We start from the raw sequence: 20,317 nt of genomic DNA on the forward strand, positions 1-20,317 counted from the left end.
ACAAAACACTCCGAGGTGAAAAAAAAAACCAGCAACACAAAAAAACAAGCAAATGTTTCCAGTTTTATCTTTCAAGATTTCAAAATTGTATTATCAACCAATATCACATTTTCGACTACTTGGTTAAAGTATTATATAAGAGGAAAAATACATAAAAGGCAAAAACTACACGCTGTTAACATGTTAATAGATGTACAGTCACATACAGTTTTTCAGAACAGAATCGCTTTATTTTTTTACCAATAGGCACTTGTATTTCCGCCTTATAGAGCTGGAGACCGATGGCCTCTGAAGTGTAAGCAGTAATAAAGTAAATATCCATAACTCAAAACTTCTCCTCCTCTGAGAATTTCAAATTTATGTTATGTGTGAAAACTTAGATTTTAAATGTGTACCTTAAAAAATATTTAACAGAAAACTCAAGCTGTTAACCAGATCTGATATAGAGAAATTAATGTTATGTCTGGACTGAATTTCAAATCCCAACAGTATCCAGAGGAAATGGCCGTTTTAGCTATTAGTGCTCTGCCTTCCAACCCCAACTGAGGGGAACGATGAATTTATTTCACCACCGGATAATGCACAAAGTGGGGCCAGACTGCAAAAGATGAACTCCACTGGCAAGACGAGAAACGGATCCAATGGATAACGTGATCTTGGGTCTGCTAGACATTCTGCTTACAGCCCATCTGACTCACTTCTAGTCAAGTAAGAGTTGTGACCAGTGGTTTACAGTAACCTGTGCTCCTTAACACTCCCTTGGGGCCATTTCAAGACATCAAATACACAGACAAGAAGAAAGGACATGAGACAGAATGAGGCGAGCATGCAGCCCGTGCATGGCACACCACACTGCAAAGGAGGCCTCGCTTAACGAAGAACTGGTAGGGAGTTAACTTTTGGAATTGCAGAATCAAGATTTCCAAAAATCTGCTCCCCCGTAAAAGCAAGGAGAATGCTGCCAAAAAGTGTCAAAATCGAGTTTTTCATTACTCTGTAAATTAACTGTAGGCTTGCAACATTTTGAGGAGCATTTATTCAGAAAAACGGCTGAATCTTGGTAAGAAGCGTAACTTCTGTTTTGTTTTACCTTACGCTAATCCCATCCTCCTCCTTCAGCACCATGGTAGCGTTGAAAACTAACAGCCTTGCAACTACAGTAGCTGTAAAAACCAGCAGCCTTGCAGCCACTGGAAGGGCCAGATGGATTTACAGGTCCTCAAAGGTGCCACCCCCCAGAGAACTGTCACCATTTGACCTGTCTGGCAGCTTGCTTAAAGCTCCATTCTGAAGAACTGTCTTTTTCTGACCTGACTCAGAGCACTCTATCCTATCTCCAGGGCATTTGTCAAAAACAATAGGGACAACTGTTGAACACGGCAGCTACCTAAGGCAGAATTAACACCAATCATTTACAAACTCTTCTAAAAAATAGAAGAAGGAACAGTTTCCAACTTATTCTAGGAGGCCAGTATTACCCTGATACCAAAACCAGACAAACACATCACAAGAAATCTATAAACCAATATTCCTTATGAATATACACAAAAATCTTCAAAAAATACTAGCAAACTGAATCCAGCAATATATGAAAAGGATTGTATGCCATGACTAAATGGAATCTCTCCCAGCATGCAAGGTTGGTTTAACATATAAATATCAATATAATATATCATACTACTAGAATAAAAGACATAAGTCACATGAAATTCTCATAAATTTTTCTTTAAAACTATAAAAATTTAAAAACCAGTAAGGGAGTTCTTTATATTCAAAATGAATGTGCACTGCACCATAAAAATTCATAGCATGGCAAAGTTCCTTTACATAATAGCTTCCCCAAGGAGACATAAAGCGATAGGGATATATGTGTATATATGTTTGATAACATTTTCAGAAACATGTCTTGATGCTTGCCTCCATTATCCAAGAAGCAGCATGATATAATAGGAAACTAGTTACAATTGTGGGGGGAAACCCAGATTCTAGTGCCAGGTCTTTCACTAACTAGCTGTGCTGCAATGAGAAAGTTACTAGTCTTCCCTGCACCTCTTTCCTCCACTGTGAAACGGCAGGGTAGGTGGGTGGGGGAGTGGTGTCAGACCCTAAAATGCCTCTTACAACAATAAATTCTATGACCAGGGACATTTATTTCCTCATCTTTAAAATGTGAATAATCATACACCATCACCAACAGAACTGTTGTGGATCTCAATAAAAGAGCTCACAGAAAAGTACTCTATAAATGCAATTCTTTCTACATATGCCGTATACTAGTACAGATCATGACCGAGCGCACTACAGGTCACACACAAATACCTTATTATGAAACTATGCTGCTCCAAATATTACTTTAAATAAGGAAGCCATTAGCTTCTTTATATTTTTAATAAAGAACTTTCATTAGATCTATAGTGGGTTTCTACTTGCTCCATGGCAGCAGAAGCTAAAACTTACAAAGTGAAAGTTAATCAGAAACCAAGAACTCAGCTTGTTTGTCTCAAAATTTCTGATTTTCCATCACAAGCAAACTACATTAAAAAGAATCATTATTACAATACCTTATTCAACAAAAAGTATGTCAAAGCAATAATGACCAACAGAGCACTCTGATGGTACATTCAAGTTCTGGCTTCCTTAATTACATTTCTGCAGTACATGAGAACATGCAAGTTCTAGGTGTAATGGTCACATCACCTAAGTCACCTTCTCTGTAGGCATGGACACTGTGCATGCAATTCACAGTATCAGATGTTAGACCAGGTAGCATAAAGAAGTGCAAAGCTTCTGTCATTTTTCTGAACCAAAGTGTCACACTGTAATGCTGAAGGTGTCACACTGGCTCAAGTCTTCAATGGTTTAGAAACTGAAAAAGTACCAGGAGTCTTAGAGATCAACTAGGCACATCTCCCCATCACAGGAAGGCTCCTCAGAGCATCCCTAGCCAGCAGAAGGCTTTTGGTGAAGAGCTGAACTCCCCAATCAGTCTGATTCACTGCACGGCAACTCTATTAAAAAGTACTTCCTTCCATGGTTAGAAAACAGATTCCACCACCCTAGCTGGTTGTTCAGTGGTTAGAGCATTGGCCCAAGGAGGGTTGCAGATTCGATTCCAGTCAAGGGCAAGTACTTCAGTTGCAGGCTCGATCCCAGGCCCCAGTCAGGGTACCTGTGGGCACCAATCGATGTGTCTCTCTCACATCAATGTTTTCTGTCTCTCCCTCTCCCTTCCACTCTCCCAAAATCAACAGAAAAAATATCCTCGGTTGAGGATTAACCAAAAAGAAAATAGATTCCACCTATGGCCCTGATTTTTTCCCTTTTGAGAAAATAAATCTATTCCCTCTTCCACGTGGCAGTTCTTCAAATGGCTGAAGACACCCAACGCATTTCCCCTTAGTCATTTCTTCTTTGGTCTAAATACTACCCATTTCCTCCAACTAATTATCATACCACTAGTTCTCATACCCATTATTTCTGAATATTTCTGCATCTACAGTGTCCCTCTTCAAATGTGGTAATCAGGGCTCAACAATACCCCATATATGGACTGTCAAGTGCCATGAACAAAAGGATTTTATCAGATTTGCTACTTCATTTGTAGCTGTAATCATACACCATCACCAACAGAACTGTTGTGGATTTCAATCAAAGAGCTCACAGTAAAGTACTCATCATCCTGGCTACGGAACTAATGGTCCACCAAATCTTCTGGAGTCTGTTTTATTAAATATTGAAGGCAAACAAAAAGGTATCAAGAATATTACAGCCGAAACCGGTTTGGCTCAGTGGATAGAGCGTTGGCCTGCGGACTCAAGGGTCCCAAGTTCGATTCCGGTCAAGGGCATGTACCTTGGTTGCGGGCACATCCCCAGTAGGGGGTGTGCAAGAGGCAGCTAATCGATGTTTCTCTCTCATCGATGTTTCTAACTCTCTATCCCTCTCTCTTCCTCTCTGTAAAAAATCAATAAAAATATATTTTTTAAAAAAATTTTAAAAAAAGAATATTATAAACACCCATGGACTCACCACCCCACTTAAATAAAATCCTATCTAATAAAAGAGTAATATGCAAATTGACTATCACTCCAACACACAAGATGGCTGCCCCCATGTGGACACAAGATGGCCGCCACAAGATGGCCAGCAAGGGAGGGCAGTTGGGAGGGACTGGGCCTGCAAGGGAGGGCAGTTGCGGGTGATCAAGCCTGCAGGGGAGGGCAGTTAGGGGTGACCAGGCCGGCAGAGGAAGGAAGTTGGGGGCCACCAGGCCTGCAGGGAAGGGCAGTTGGGGGGGACCCAGGCCTGCAGGGGAGAGCAGCTGGGGGGGACCAGGCCTGCAGGGGAGGGCAGTTAGGGGTGACCAGGCCTGCAAGGGAGGGCAGTTAGGGGTGACCAAGGCCTTCAGGGGAGGGCAGTTAGGGGCAATCAGGCTGGCAGGGGAGCAGTTAGGCATCAATCAGGCTGGCAGCAGAGTGGTTAGGGCAGTGATGGCGAACCTATGACACGTGTGTCAGCACTGACACGTGTAGCCATTTCTGATGATGAAACATTTGCAAAATAATGTTTTTTCCTCAAAGTGACACACTACCCGAGTTATGCTCAGTTTTTTGGCGAAGTTTGACACACCAAGCTCAAAAGGTTGCCCATCACTGGGTTAGGGGGTAGTCAGGCTGGCAGGCAGAAGTGGTTAGGGGCAATCAGGAGGGCAAGCAGGCAAACAGTTGGGAGCCAGCAGTCCTGGATTGTGAGAGGGATGTCCAACTGCCTGTTTAGGCCAAATCCTACTGGGATTGGACCTAAACGGGCAGTCGGACATCCCTCGAAGGGTCCCAGATTGGAGAGGGTGCAGGTTGGGCTGAGGGACACACACACCCATGCACGAATTTCATGCACCAGGCCTCTAGTATTACTAATAAGCTTAAAACTCCTATACATCTCTCAGTGTCCACATCCTCTTCCCTCCAATGGCAATCTCAACTTGGTGTTTATCATTCTTCAGTCTTTTATTTTTTTTAATATATTTTTATTTTTTTAATATCTTTTATTGATTTTTTACAGAGAGGACGGGAGAGGGATAAAAATTAGAAACTTCGATGAGAGAAACATTGATTAGCTGCCTCCTGCACACCCACTACTGGGGATGTGCCCGCAACCAAGGTACATGCCCTTGACCGGAATCGAACCTGGGACCCTTTAGTCTGCAGGCCGACACTCTATCCCCTGAGCCAAACCGGTTAGGGCTTAATATATTTTTATTGATTTCAGAGAGGAAGGTAGAGGGAGAAATAAGATAGAAACATCAATGAGAGAGAATCATTGACCGGCTGCCTCCTGCACACACCCCTTAGCGATCGAGCCCACAACCTGGGCATGTGCCCTTGACCGGAATCGAGCCTGGGACCCTTCAATCCACAGGCCAACGCTCTATCCACTGAGCCAAACCGGCTAGGGCCTTCAGAGTCTTTTAAAACACAAATTGCAGTTAAAGAAAAATGTCCACATGTCTTACTTCCACAATATTTATTTTATTTTGTTAATCCTCACCTGAGGATATTTTTCCATTGACTTTTAGAGAAAGTAGAAGGGAAGGGGGAAGACAGAGAGAAACATCGATGTGAGAGACACACATTGACTGGTTGCCTCCCATACACGTCCTGACCGGGGCTGGGATTGAGCTTGCAACCCAGGTTCATGCCCTTGTCCAGAATCAAATCCGGAACTCATCAGTCCACAGGCTGACGCTCTATCCACTGAGCCAAACAGGCTAGAACTCCACAATATTTTTTAAATGTAAATTATTAGTTTAATGAACTTTCTATCCATTTTAAATCTCAGCTCATTGCACACAAACCCCCACCCAGCATTTATATCATCTTTGCATCTCAATTCTGTCATCCTCTGCATTAGCTACTTCTCCCATACATAGATCATTTGCAAAATACGGTCTGTGGGACTTCATGTCTTAATTATTAAAAAAAAAAAAAGTTAACCAGGATGGGACTGAGGACAGAGCCTGTGGCAAACCACTGTAGCACTCCCCCCAGGCAGACATGGATCCATTAAGCAGCCCACCCTGGGTCTGGCCACAGCATCAGTTACAAATCCACTTAACCACATTGTCATCCCACACTTCTCCATCCTCGCCATAACGGCGTCAGGGAAACAAACCCTCATCTGATCACAAGTGATCAGGCAATAAAGAACAGGATAATAACTCAGTAACACTGGAGTTCCAGTTTTCACTAGACAGAACACCACGGTTTTATTTTTGGCATGTTTGGTCCACAGCTGAGCCTATCCATGACACTGGGTGGTGTCTGTCCATCTGTCTGTGCCAGAGTGAGTCTCAGCACTGGCAATCATGAAGCACAGAGACAAACCAACATCAGCTGTCTGTGATGGAGCCAGGCCACTTCTCAGATAGTTCCAGAGCAGAATCCTTCCCCAAAAGACCCCTGGAATTCAGGGTTCAATAAGTATAAAATAAAGGCCAACATTCAGAGACCCTCATGGGTTCTCAAAGGTAGACAGTGCTAACTAACCACAGGGCAGTTTACTCTGATCCTTGGAATACATAAGCCTGTTTTGTAAAAATTATAAAATATAAAATTAAGTAAATTATGAAATGTAACTATTGGACAAAAGACTCAGAGTTGCTAAGAGATCGCATAAATGTCAGTCATGACTTCATTACACAGACCGGCATTTTCCAAAGCATGCTCAGCAGAACAGCAGCTCCTCGGGGTGTTAATATGTTACTTTAATACACAGACATGTGTTACATATCTCTAAGGAGACAGAAGAAGCTGCAGTCCCCAAACTTACTTGGTTCCTGAACACTTCTTATAAGGAGTGTTTCAGAAGCCTAGAGCTCCTTAGAAGACACTTTAAAAAAAACACACTGAAATGGGTTATTGGTCCATCGATTAAGATGTGTTGGGTGCTAATTACATGCTGGGCACTAAGACTAGCAATTCTCATCCACTTTCCACCTCAACCTGCCAAACTGATACCTTTCCACCAGTGACTTCCCATGAACCAGAGGGAAAGCTTTTGGTGTCTGCCCTGAGTCAGGTTGTATCACAAGACTGGCCCCAAGTAGGGGCAATCTTTGTAATTCTGTAGTCCAAAAATTAGCTACAAGGCTGCATGGTTAGGCAGAGCAACTGAATCATCAGCATTTTAGGAGAATCCAAATCAGTGCTCAGTAATTACAAACTAGAAGATTCCGATGAAATTAAAGATTCTGGGTAAGTTTTCATTAGGAACTAAACTGTACAAATTCAGCCACTTTAAAATGAAGAAACTTGCCCTGGCTGGTTTGCTCAGTGGTTAGAATGTCAGTCTGTGGAATGAAGGGTTGCAGGTTGGATTCCCAGTCAAGGGCACGTACCTCAATTGAAGGTTCCCCAGCCCCCAGTAGGGGTGAGTGTGGGAGGCAACCAATCGATATGTCTCTCTCACGTTGATATTTCTCTCCCCCCGCCCCCTTCTACTCTCTCTAGAAATCAATGGAAAAAATATCCTCGTGTGAGGATTAAAAAACAATAATAATTAATTTTAAAAATGGAGAAACTTTTCAGAGATTTTCAAGAAGTCTCAAATATATTATCAGACCTTAAAAACTTTGGAAGCTGAAAACAGATTTGTATTATCAGCTTCAAAGAAAGTATCAGGTCGTTTTAAATGACACAACCTAAAATTTGTACAACAGGGTTATGGGATGAAAAACTGAGAACAAAAAGTTGATGTTTAGGTGCACCATCCCCACTACTAACCCTCGATCACAGGGCTTATTCTGTAGAAAATGATATTCAGGATAAAGTTTAAATCTTGGATAACAAACAATAAATCTCTGTGAGGGATTTATAAAAGCTAAAGGTGAGAATTACTTCCAAAAAGGGATCAGGATTGTACCTACACTTAGGTATTAAACACAGAAATGTGCAAACTGTAAAAGGAGGGTGTCTTTTTTTCTTCTTTTAAAGAAGAATTATGGGCTTGAAGAATTTCTTTTCATCCTGGAGGGGAAAGTATCAACAAGAAAAAGACCTAGTAAAACTTTCACAAGTAAATTTTAAAGAGTCTCACCCAAATGAAATCTAATTGTTGGATTTCTTAAGTTATATTAAATCTAGCAAGTTTACAAGCCTAAATTTTCCAAAGGCCTAATGGTCTTTTTTTAGTACACCAGGACTGGAATGGCTCTGCCCAGTAAAAGCCCCACTGAGTGAGCCTCAGCTGCAAGAATTTGCTAATAAAAGTGTCTCCAGCATTTTGCTTTATAGCACCACTGTGAATTGTACATTACAAAAGAAAAAGAAAAAAGGACCCTTGGCTCAAAAATTAGCTTTATTAACTCTGCCTGGATTAGGGTTACCAGTGAGGCCCACAACAGGGGGAAAGTGTCATTGTTCTGGTCACACTTTCATGTATGAAGTCTGCTTGAGGAGGAACAGACTCAGCTCAATTTCCTTTCTTCCCATTCCCTCTTAAACCCACTCACTTTTGCTCTCCCCATGCCACTGATTCTGGTCAAGGTCACCAGTGCCTTCCAAGTTGCTAAATCCAATGGGCATCTCTCAGTCTTCCTCTTACTTGACTAACAGCAGTGCTTAATGCCTTTGATCACTTTCTCCCATTTGAAAACTTTCATCCCTTGCTTCCAGGGCGCTATGCACTCTGGGTTTTCTTCCTGCCTCACAAGTAATGGCCTCTCAGTCTCCTCATCCCCTCGCCCCTGATCACTGGCGTGCTCCAGACTCAATCCCTGAACCCCTTCCTCTATCTACTCTTACTTCCCTGATAAGCTCATCCAGTTTCTAGGCTTTGAATACCATCAATGTGCTGACAGCTTCCAAATTTAGATCTCCAGCCAGAGCTGAACCCAGAACTCACCTTCAGCCTCACATCCAACTACTGACCTTCCCCCCGACTTGCACATCCCACGTTTTCCTTGTTAGTGAGGGCCACCTCAACCATCAGCTGATCAGGACAAGCACCTTGGAATTTCTGTTGGCTCCTCCACCTCTCCCCATATCAGACCATTATCAACCTTGACTCCACCTACTTCTACTGGTATGTCATGGTCCATAACACCATCTTCTCTCATCTCGATTATTTTGATAACCTTCTAACCTTCTTGCTGGCATCCTTGTCACACTATAGCTTATTCTCTACATATCAGCCAAAATGATCCCTTTTCAAATGTAAGTCTGACTTTGTCACTCCTCTGCTCAAAACACTTCAATGACTTCCCAAAAGTTCAAGTTCTATTAATGGATTAAGTGCCTTTCACATTCTGACCATCTCTCCTTCTCTTAGCCCCATCTGCTCACTACGCCACCATATTAGTTTCTTGCTGATGCTCTTACCATAAACTGAGTGGTCAAAACAATACAAATTTATTATCTTACAATTCTGGAGGCCAGAAGTCTAAAATCAAGGTTTTGGCCCTGGCAGGGTAGCTCATTAGTTAGACCGTCGTCCTAATATGCCAAGGTTGCAGGTTCAAACTCCAGTCAGGGCACATACAGGAAGCAACCAAGGAATGCATAAATAAGTGGGACAAGTCGATGTCTCTGTCTCTTCTCTTAAAGGCTTTAGAGGGAAATCTGTTTCCTTAGCTTTTCCAGTTTCTAAAGGATACCTGCATTCCTTGGCTTATGGCCCCTTCCTCCATTTTCTTTCTTTTAAAAAAAATATATTTTTATTGATTTTAGAGAGGGAGGGAGAGAGAGATAGAAATATCAATCATTGACTGGCTGCCTCCTGCACACTCCCTACTGAGAATCAAGCCCACAACCCAGGCATGTGCCCTTGACTGGAATCGAACCCAGGACTTTTCAATCCACAGTCCAAACCGCTATCCACTGAGCCAAACCACCTAGGGCCCTTCCTCCATTTTCAAAGCCAGCAGCACAGCATCTTCGCTCCTCTCAACCTCCTGCCACCCTCTTATAAGAAACTGTAATTACATTGAACCTACTTGGATAATCACCCCACCGGAAGATGCTTAACCAACATCTGCAAAGGTCCGTTACCATAAAAGTAACATATTCACAGGTTCTGGGATTAGGAGATGAACATCTTCGGGGGACATTAATCATCCTCCACAACCCAGGCATGGGACCTGAGATGAGCACAGCTGCTGTTCCTTAAATGCAGCAGGTGAGCTCCTCTCAAGGCTTTTGCACTTGCTATTCACCTGGTGGAGACCTGCACAGCTTCCTCTTCCCTCCTTCAGGTCTGAGCTCAAAGGTCACCTTCTCTGCGAAGTTTCCCCAGGCCACTTAAAAGTGAACCCAAGCCCGGCCGGTGTGGTTCAATGGTTGAGCGTCGACCTATGAACCAAGAGGTCACGGGTTCTATTCCCGGTCAGGGCACATGCCTGGGTTGCGGGCTCGATCCCCAGTAGGGGGTGTGCAGGAGGCAACCAATCGATGATCCTTTCTCATCATTGATGTTTCTGTCTCTCCCTTGCCTTTCCTGTCTGAAATCAATAAAAAAATATATTTTTAAAAATATATATTTTTATTGATTTCAGAGAGGAAGGGAGAGGGAGAGAGAGACTGAAACATCAATGATGAGAGAGAATCATGGATCGAGCCTGCAACCCAGGCACGTGCCCTTGACCGGAATTGAACCTGGGACCCTTCGGTCCACAGGCTGACGCTCTATCTACCGAGCCAAACCAGCTAGGGCAATAAAAATATATTTTAAAAAAAGTGAACCCAAGCATCACCTCTGCTGTATGACTTTCTCCACTGTACTTATCCTATAAAATGAAAGCTTTCTGAAAGACAGGGTTTTTTCTTATGTTTTGTTCACTGCTCTACTCACTGTCTAGAATACTTAAGTCCATTTACATCCCCCCCACTGACCCCCTCCAGCCCGCCCCTAAACCCCCCCAGTTCCTTCCCCCCTCTCCAGGCCTTCAGCACCTTATTGTCTGTGTCCATGCGTTATGCATATATGCATTCAAGGTCTTGGGTTGATTACCTCCCACCCACCCACCTCCCCCGCCTTCCCTCTGAGATTCCGCACTCTTCCATGCAGTCCATTTATATTTAATGTAATTATTGATAAGAGAGGCATTTATGCCTGCCATTTGCTATTTGTTTTTCATATGTCTAGAACAGTACATGGCACATAGTAGGCACACTGTAAACACCTGAATGAGAAGAGTAAGTCCAACTTTTTTTTATGATTATTCAATACTTTAAAAAACTGTATTACTTGTATTTTCAAAGGTCAGCTTCTGGCATGTGCTAACTTCAGGAGGCTCCAACTTTCTTATTCAAAAACAATCTCTTGCTTTCTCCTTTTCTTTTAAACTTTTTAATATGAAAAACTTCAACACAAAAGTAAAGTGAACAGTTCCCAGCCATCATGGCTCAGTGGTTGAGCTTCGACCTAGGAATCCAGAGAACACTAGTTTGCTTCCGGTCAGATACATGCCCAGGTTGGGGCTCTGTCCCCAGTAGGAGGTATGTAGCCAATAGATGAAGTTTTTCTATCATCGATGTTTCTATCTCTATCCCTCTCCCTTCCTCTCTCTCTAAAAATCAATAAAAACATTTTTTTAAAAAAAGTAAAGTGAACAGTATAAAGAACTCCCAAAACCCATCAGTTGAAAGGTTTATCAATACTACTTTACCATTTTATTTCATCTATCTCCCTACTTTTTCTTCTAGAGTTATTTGCTTTTCCATAACCCCTCTTTAAAGGCGGCAGCCGCTGCAACCTGGTGACTTAAAAGGAAACTCCTGAAGGTGCTTGGGTCTCAGGCTTGCACATATTTCCTGGAGAGATAAGTCTGGTCGCAAGGTAAAACTTAAGAACTAAGGGGCCCCTGCCGCAACGGCAGGTCTTCAGAATCATTTCTGCTATGAAAATCAATTTAGTTGCCCTTGGCTATGGATTCCCAACACTTAAAGACTTCATTAAGATCTTTATAAAACCTCAGCTTTTAGTTTCTCCTATTGGGACATCTGGGAAGATTGTAAGATCACATTTTCCTTGAAACTTGAAATAGTATTATCTAATATACTGGTTTTAGTTCCACAATTATTTATTTTGATAACACCTACTTCTTGCTCACCAATTTTATCATAAATCTTAAGTTTTTAACCTCCACATCTTGCCTCTTTTTCTTTATGCACAATTTTCTACCTTAAAAACATAATTACCTACCAGCTAAACTTATAAAATTATACATTAGGAAACAAATAACTAAAATGTATATTAAAAATGAATATTAAAAAAGACAGAATCACAGATATGGAGAACAGATTAACAGTTGCTAGGGGTTAGAAACGGGACGAGGGATGAGGTGACTGTGCCTTGTTGATGTTCTGTATCTTCACTGCGGTCACACAAACCTACACCTGTGATAAAATTGCACAGAACTAAATACACACACAAATAAGTGCCTGGAAAACTGGTGAAATGTGAATAAGCTCTGTGGACTGCACCAACACCAACTTTTTAATTTTGATATTGTTCCTCCAATGGAAAAACTCGGGGGGAGGGTACACAGGACCTCTCTATTATTTTTTTGCATCTCCCTGTGAATTTATAATTATTTTAAGTTTCTTAAAATAATGTTGATAATTACATACAAACCTTTACTCCTCAGAATTATTCATGCCATAAATAAGAGCTCACTTTCACTTCTCATAAAAACCAAATCATTTTTTATAGTTTTGAAATCGACAACTTTGTAATTGTTATGCATTCAAAAATATTATCCTTTAAAGTGCCAGGAATCCTGTGGGCACACACAATAAAATGAACATAAAATTATAAACAACAGATAATAAAGCTGTTCAATGAAATGCCCAATGCATAACTTCGCTTACTGTTTGAGATATTTCAGCATGATACACTCCCACAGAGATGTGAAGTCCCTCAAGGGATAACTATTGATAGCATGGAGCTAGAGAGGTCAGCATTGAAAGTACACACTAACGTAGTAGGACTTTAGGTTTGAGTGGGCGCAAAAAGCAGAAAGAGAGGGGATGCAGAAAGGAGACAAAGTCAGAGCAAAATCCGTTTTCCAGCATAGTCTGTGGAATAATTAAATCTCAAAAGTCCTCCCCGATCAGGGTTCCTTACTGTGAGTCAGTTACCAATTTGGCATAAAGATCTAAGCAAACAGGTTTTCTCCAAGGGCACACATATAGTTCATGGTGCCAATCCCACGTAGCTGGCCCAATTTCACTACAGTCCCAAGGTGGCTCCATTCAAAGAGAATGAGAGACAGAGTGAGCCCCTCTAAAATAGTCATAAAGCAGCAGGACAGTCCATTCAACAGAAGGACTTCTTCCCTGTTTCAAAAATAAAAACACCACACGAAACAAATAAAAATGCTACTTATTTTTATTACTTTGTGGTTTTATTTTAATTCTTGAAAAAAACAAAGCCAATTTTACAAATTACTGGCCATCCATGGCCATCCTCATGCAGCAGCTCTATGGAAAAAGTTCTGGCTTCAAATCAGAGCCACTTTAGGGGTTCTGTTTAAAATATTTTCTACTCTTATACATGTGCTCTAAAAATGAGGCTGAAAAACAACAACAATACAAATCCAACTGGCCAAAGAGAGAAGAATTCTGGTGGACAATTGGACTACTGTGTTGCAAATTAAACTGTTCACACCTGCAGCATAATCTCACCAGCATAACCAATCTCCCCTGAAATGCAGCCCCATTGTAGCAAAAGGGGGATCTCTTCTTCCACTAACTAGATCCTATCTTTCACTGATAAACTCTTTGGATGAGAAAACCAGCAGCAGATGTGAAAGCCACATGGCCCTCTACAAAGCAGGAGAGCAAAAAGCAATGTTAGAAGAAAAGATTCCTTAAACAGCAGCTCCCTATCAAGAATGAAGATTTTATCGTCTAATGCTGACTCTGTGGAAAGCAGCGAGCTATTAGACGCTATTCCAAGACTCCGGCTCACAGTATCAGGCTGACATCCAGGAGTTGGACTCACTCAGCTACACCCTTGTTTTCAACTCTTGGGAACAGGGCCAATGTGTAAAGTTAGAATATAACAAATCCAGTTTGCAAGGGGAAAGAAGAAGACAATGTGGGCACTCTTACTTAATGTAATCGATAGGCTCTGAGTGTGGTTTACACTTCAGTACATTTTCATTTAGTGCATTTTAGCCTTTGAATAATTTCTTCCATAATTTCCCAAAGATTTCCACACTCTGCATCAAAAAAGACTTGCTAACACCCCCACTGAAGTAATACTGTGGCAATCAAGAATACTGAAGACTTTTTCAATTACCTATTTAAGTAGAAAAATACAGGGTAGGGCAAAAGGAGGTTTACAGTTGTGAGTACGTGAAACACAGGGTTTATTCTTGTATTATTATTTGTTAATTATTGTATTATTTTTCCATACAAACAACTGTAAAACTACTTTTGCTCTGCCCTGTAATTTTGATTAAGCAAAATGCTTCATAAAAAAATCGTGTAAAAGCAGAAACTCTATAAATTGTCCCGTTTTATGTGTGATTTCATTGAACTGCCATAGAAATAGCAAGCACTAGAGTCTCAATTTGGCAAGAGTTTTCACCACTCTCAAACTGCCTTAATATTTTTAACTTCACATTCTTGGTGGGGCTTTGGATTTTAGTGTATGTTTCTCCTATCACTCAATCTTACCAAACCCTTTCTCTTAAAGGTATAGACACTTGTGTAAAATACATTATAGAAACCAGGGGTGGGAAATGGTACCCACTAAGCAAGTTATTTGTTTGGCAGTTATGGACAATGGGTATCACAGTGTCCATGAAAAGCCAGCAATCATATACACATTTAACTTGTGAGGAATTACACGCTCTTCACCAAGAAGAGGAGATTAATTTTAATCTTGCCTCTCAAAACATGCCAAAGGCACACTGGCATCACCTGGTTAGAAACACAGACAACTGGGTCCCATCCTGGACCTCCTGAACCCAAATTTGCATTTTATCAAGATCCCCTGTGATTCATGTGCACAATACAGTTTGGCCCAGACGATATCTCCCACCATCCCACTCCATGAATGTATGCTCCAGAGTAAGCATGAGATGGGTGTCATTGACCTGCAATTCCCTCGGTGGGTCTCAGGTCTCACATGCCTCACACCTCACTGAGTGGGGTTCTGGTGTTTAAAGAGTAATTTGGACTATATGCCTAAAACATGACTTCACTGTTTTGTCCCCAGGTTGACCCTCAGCTCCCAACCTAACGACTGGCTTGATTAAACCAAGGGCTGGCATCTTTGCATTAAAAACGGCGAGGACATTAACAGCTCAGGCTAGCTCAATAAAGACGGCGCACAGAGTTGTCAGCCTTGAGCACACAGCCACAGGTCAGCCATAACTCAGACTGCAGGGGGAACAGAACTCTGGAGCAGATGGTCACAAAAAGATAAACACCAAGTAACAATGTCGAACACAATTCCTTAAGTTCAAGGTTGCTTTCCTTCACATTAAGATGCTACCCAATCCATTAGTTCTTTAAAGCTGGTCACTCTGTTAAGTAAATTTCTGTTATGGAGGAGCTTCCTATACTTTAATTACATATGTAGGTAGATCTTGAATATCGGTTAATGACGGCTTACCTGTGCACACCTTCCCAGGTCTTTCCTGTCCAGATACTGAAATATATTGATTGCCAATTCATAAGGCAGTTGGATATCAAAGAAGGGCACATCGTCCATTTCATTCTGAGAAGAAAAGGAGAAAGGCAATAAGCTTACAATTCTGAGATTTTAAAATGCTCATATTTGCAGGCTCTTTAAATTACCAGAGATATTCTTAGGTGGCGACAAGAGATGATGGTGTTTCCCAGGGGAGCCAAGGGTTGTCACTATTCAGCAGAGCTCAGTCATAGAACTGACTCTGAACTGGACAACCATTCTCAATTCTCTGCCCTCCCCCCGCCCCCCGCAAGTCTACCCTTACATTCATGTATGAAATCCACAAGACCATTTCCCATTATGCTTCAAAAGGAGAAGCAGGTGGATCTTACAGGCTGGTGTATCACAGGTATCTGTGCATAGGTCTGTGGAAAGCCTCTTGGTCTCTAAGGAAAGGTAAGCAGCAGGCAGCCAAGAGTGAGCCATGAAGCCAGGTCAGCCATCGGTCCTCTTAGGACAACTGCTACCAACCCCCTGCCCCCTCCAACTTGAGGGGAGTGCCCCAGAGCCACAGGAGAAATGCTGACCTAGGTCACTCAAGTGTTTTCATCAGGAAAGGGGAATAGGGCCGTGAACATGAGCAAAAAGTAAATAAATGAAATGCTGCCCTAGAGCGAGGTGAACACCGGCCCGCCTTGGCCGCGGGAGAAGCACGAGGTTTCCTAATGCACTCAGGGGCTCACACTGGTTAACCTGCGTGAGCCAGTGCAAACAAAGCAGTTCTTCTTCGGTGTCATTTATTAATGCGGAGAAATTAGAGCTCGCCTGCCTTTGGATAAGCAATTAGGGATGAGGTAACAGGCTTTATTTGAGAGATAAGGCTGTCATGACGATCCTGGTAGCACAAAGAAATATGAGTGTGAAACAGAAAAGAAAACCAAGTGTACATATGCAACCCTCTGCCTGTTCCCAAATCCACCTGCCAAAGCTCACTGTGGTGTTTGCTTCTGCAAAGCTAGGCAAAGCAGCGCTCTCTGTCCCAACAGAACTTGCTAATAAAATTCATCTTTAATAAGCTTTGGCTGACATCAGTGACTTACTGGTTGCAAACAAATTACTAATTCATCACTCAAGTATAACAATTATTTATTAAGAGGCTGAAGTCTCAAAAGTGAAAATAGTTTCAGCATTTTTAAGGGAGTGTGAGCACCGATTTAAACCCTTCAAGATTCAAGGTAAAGATTGTTCTGGTATCATGTTTTCCATTCATCTAGGAGTCTCAGGGCTAATAGATAATCCAGGGCATAAGAAAGTATTATATTTAACTACAAAAACAGTGCAAGGCTAAGTGTGAGGCCAAAAAGGATCTCTAGAGAAAAAAAGAGTTAAGAGTTGACAGTTCTCTGTGTGTAAAGAAGGAACAGAATGTTAAATCAAGAGAGAAATGTTGGCTATACAAGGAGGGGGGAAAAAAAACAGGAAAAAATCTGTCTGTAATTGGAAGACAAAGGGATCCTTGCCTAAAAAAATAATGAGAAGTCATCAGTCTAATGTCAGGCTAGGAACCCTCCTACAACTAACTGGCTTCACTCGTCAAGAAAAAGAGGCATCGTGTTCTCTAACCCAGATGCGACTGCGGCTCCTCAACACACCCCTAGAGTGAGTCACGGGCAGTGGAGGAGGCCACAACAAGGCGTGAGACTATCATTTGCAACCCTGGACTTCTCCCTGCTTTCTCTTTTGATTATTTGACTCTGGTGAGTGGAGACATCCACCTTGCCTACTCATAAAAGGAAAGAGAAAAACGTTCCTTATTCTCATACAAGTAGAATGAAGGCAAAGAAAAGCCTGCGCTCGTGAGCTCCGCTTTTCACTGTTGAGATGTGCCAGGGATTGTTTTCCCCCATCGGTCCCTTCGGGCCCCACTATACCAGTAGACTGGGTCTGGAAAGACACCACTGTGAAGAAGCATGAGAAATCACCTGTGTTTTTAGTTACTTTGATGCGGAAAAGTCTTACTTCTGGTGGCAGCAGCCTTCCCCCTTTTGCCTATTCAGTTGACCAGTTTTCTATTTTCATCCTAGAAAACAGAGCCTCTACCTTAGCATTCTCCAACCCTGCCACCATCTTCCTCAACCACCGAGATCTCTGGGAGGCAGCACAGCAAGGAAGTTTAGAGCAAAGATTCAAACTGACTGATAATCCTGGCTCTTCCTCCTGACTAGCCATGAGACCAGGCTAAATGCATCTGAGCCTCAGTTTCCTCATCAGCAAAACAGGGTATAACTACCTGCGAAGAGGTATGTTATTAAGAATAAAATGAGCCCTAGCCGGTTTGGCTCAGTGGATAGAGTGTCAGCCTGCGGACTGAAGGGCCCCGGGTTCAATTCTGATCAAGGGCACATACCTTGGTTGCAGGCTCCCAGCCCTGGTCGGGAGCATGCGGAGGCAACCAATCAATATGTCTCTCTCACATTGGTGTTTCTCACTCTCTCTTTCCCTCCCTCCCTCCCACTCTCTCTAAAAATCAATGGAAAAACATATCTTTGGGTGAGGATTAAAAAAAAAAGGAGAAGATTACATGGAAAGGGCTTGGCACAAGTACGTACCAGGGCTAAGCACACAATAATGGAATGTTAATATTGCCATTTTCTTTCCTTGAGTGACACTCCAACTCCTTTTCCATCAACAAATATGTGTTGATTAGGTCCACATCCCATAATACTCCCCTACCTCTTTGTTGTTTACTCAGAAAGTTGTCTCCCCTGTCGTACTATAAGCAGCTAATAGTTGGTAACAGTGGAAAGGGGATGGTATAGCAGAGGCTAAGTAATCCAGGAGTCTGAACACTGTTTATGGCCATACAACAGGTCTTTTCTGAGGAGGCTTTTTAAAAAGAATCATCAATTTTAAAAGGTTACACACAGTGAACGATCAGATACACATGCTCGTCTCACTGTTAGTGCACCAGTTGTGATAGTTCTTGGTCATTTGTAAGTTCTGAAGGGCAACAATTGTTTCGAAGCATTGATGAAAATTATAATTAATGTCAATACCAACATTACAAAATGAAACTTTTTTTAAAAAGTCACTGGGCTCTTAGAATTTTATCTAAATTCCAAAATGATGGTCAATCCCAAACAGATCAAGTCCCAGACTTTTATGTAAACAACCTACCCTGTTGCTACACTGGCTGGGGAATGGCAGGAAAAAAAGGGGAACCAATATACCAAAGGAAGGTCTACGGCTTAAGAAACACGGAGACCCACAAGGTCAGGAGAACAAATGCTGAAGTTTCATGTTGTGCACTTGGAATCTTTTTGGCAAGACAGCCTACCAGTGGCTCTTGTAGAGGATGCCGCAGTGGGTCACTCATATTGTCTCTCTGGGCCCACAACACTCATCCCCCAGATGCCCCGAATGCTGCCTGCTGCTGGCTTGCAGCCGAATCCCTTCTTAGACACTGCCATTGGCCAAACAAGATGCTTCATCTAAGGCTGCATCCCCTCCTGGAGGGTCGTCTACTTCCAGGGACTCGCCAATACCTACAATACACAAGCCTGGTCCCCTGGACCTCTCAGAAAGGCCAACCCACTAGACCACCTACATGCAAATCTCCACCTCAGAGCCTGTTTCAACCTTTTTTTTCCAAAGCGATAGACACAATCCATGAGAGTCCTGTGTTCCACACATTCCCAAGGGTTCTAATCCTCAACTTCGGTAACATTAGGTAACCTACTTCCTCTCCTCTACTTGAGGAGACATAATGGAATATAGGTAAACCAGAGTGGCATTATTATACCAAAAAAACAAACAAAAAAACTAGAGTAGCTTCAAGGTGAAGCAAATCATTCACTTTGTTATTATTAGTAACGTTATCACTTGGGAAACACCTTACTAAGGACTGAGTTATGAGCATGTTTGACCTTGTGGTTGAAAATGCAACCCTTTATAGGAACCATAATTTGACAAGAAACGGGAGCCACATCCTGGACAGAAGCTGTAGCCCTGTAACCACCTACACCCTAAGAGCAGCAGCATAATGTCTTAAGCTCTGGCTTGGTCTTCTCACAGTTCATAAATATAAGCAAAGAATGTTACTTGCTACTAATGTGCAGAGAAATACTCTGTAAACTAAAAGGTACTATCAGACTTCCACCTAGGCCTCTCTGAAGCACACAGCCATCTAAAAAGTTGTGGAACACATTGACTAAGTCTGTATCTATACTGACTTAAAAACATGGAAATGGATAAACTGGCATTTAAGAAAAAAGATATTCCAAGAAAAAAGAGATTAAAGACATTGAAATATTAATATAGGGAAACTTGGTCACACAGTAAGACAGTCAATATGACTAAAATGTTTAGAGAGAATAGTAATTTCGCAGTAATAGCCCAAGCAACATAAGAATGGCCCAATTTATGATCCAGAAGAGCAATAAATTCAAAATATTAACATTCCTTCAAATTTAAAGAAAAACATCTTTTTGGTAACATACAATCTGACTTTTAATTAGTTAATGGCTCAGATATTGATTCTCTACCTCTATTGATGACTCTTGTCCTGTATTACTCATCAAAACTATCTGTGGCATTAAAAAATGCCCCACGATCTCTAGACCTACTGCCGCCAATTTCCAAGGGTGGGCTCAAGCATCTCTTCCTCAGGGAGCCT

The 20,317-nt window shown here is 42.0% G+C and overlaps 1 protein-coding gene across 1 annotated transcript in view; it reads right to left on the minus strand.

The window, feature by feature from the left end:
• Positions 1 to 20,317, minus strand: part of FBXW8 (F-box and WD repeat domain containing 8) — a 117,032-nt gene that overhangs the window by 84,346 nt on the left and 12,369 nt on the right. The window contains exon 2 of the mRNA XM_079762451.1: positions 15,625 to 15,729. Within this exon, the coding sequence (XP_079618577.1) occupies positions 15,625 to 15,729 (105 nt within the window). The remainder of the gene's footprint in view (positions 1 to 15,624; positions 15,730 to 20,317) is intronic.

Source organism: Cnephaeus nilssonii (assembly GCF_951640355.1).
Source record: "Cnephaeus nilssonii genome assembly, chromosome: 22".
In the NCBI taxonomy this organism is placed as follows: domain Eukaryota; kingdom Metazoa; phylum Chordata; class Mammalia; order Chiroptera; family Vespertilionidae; genus Cnephaeus; species Cnephaeus nilssonii.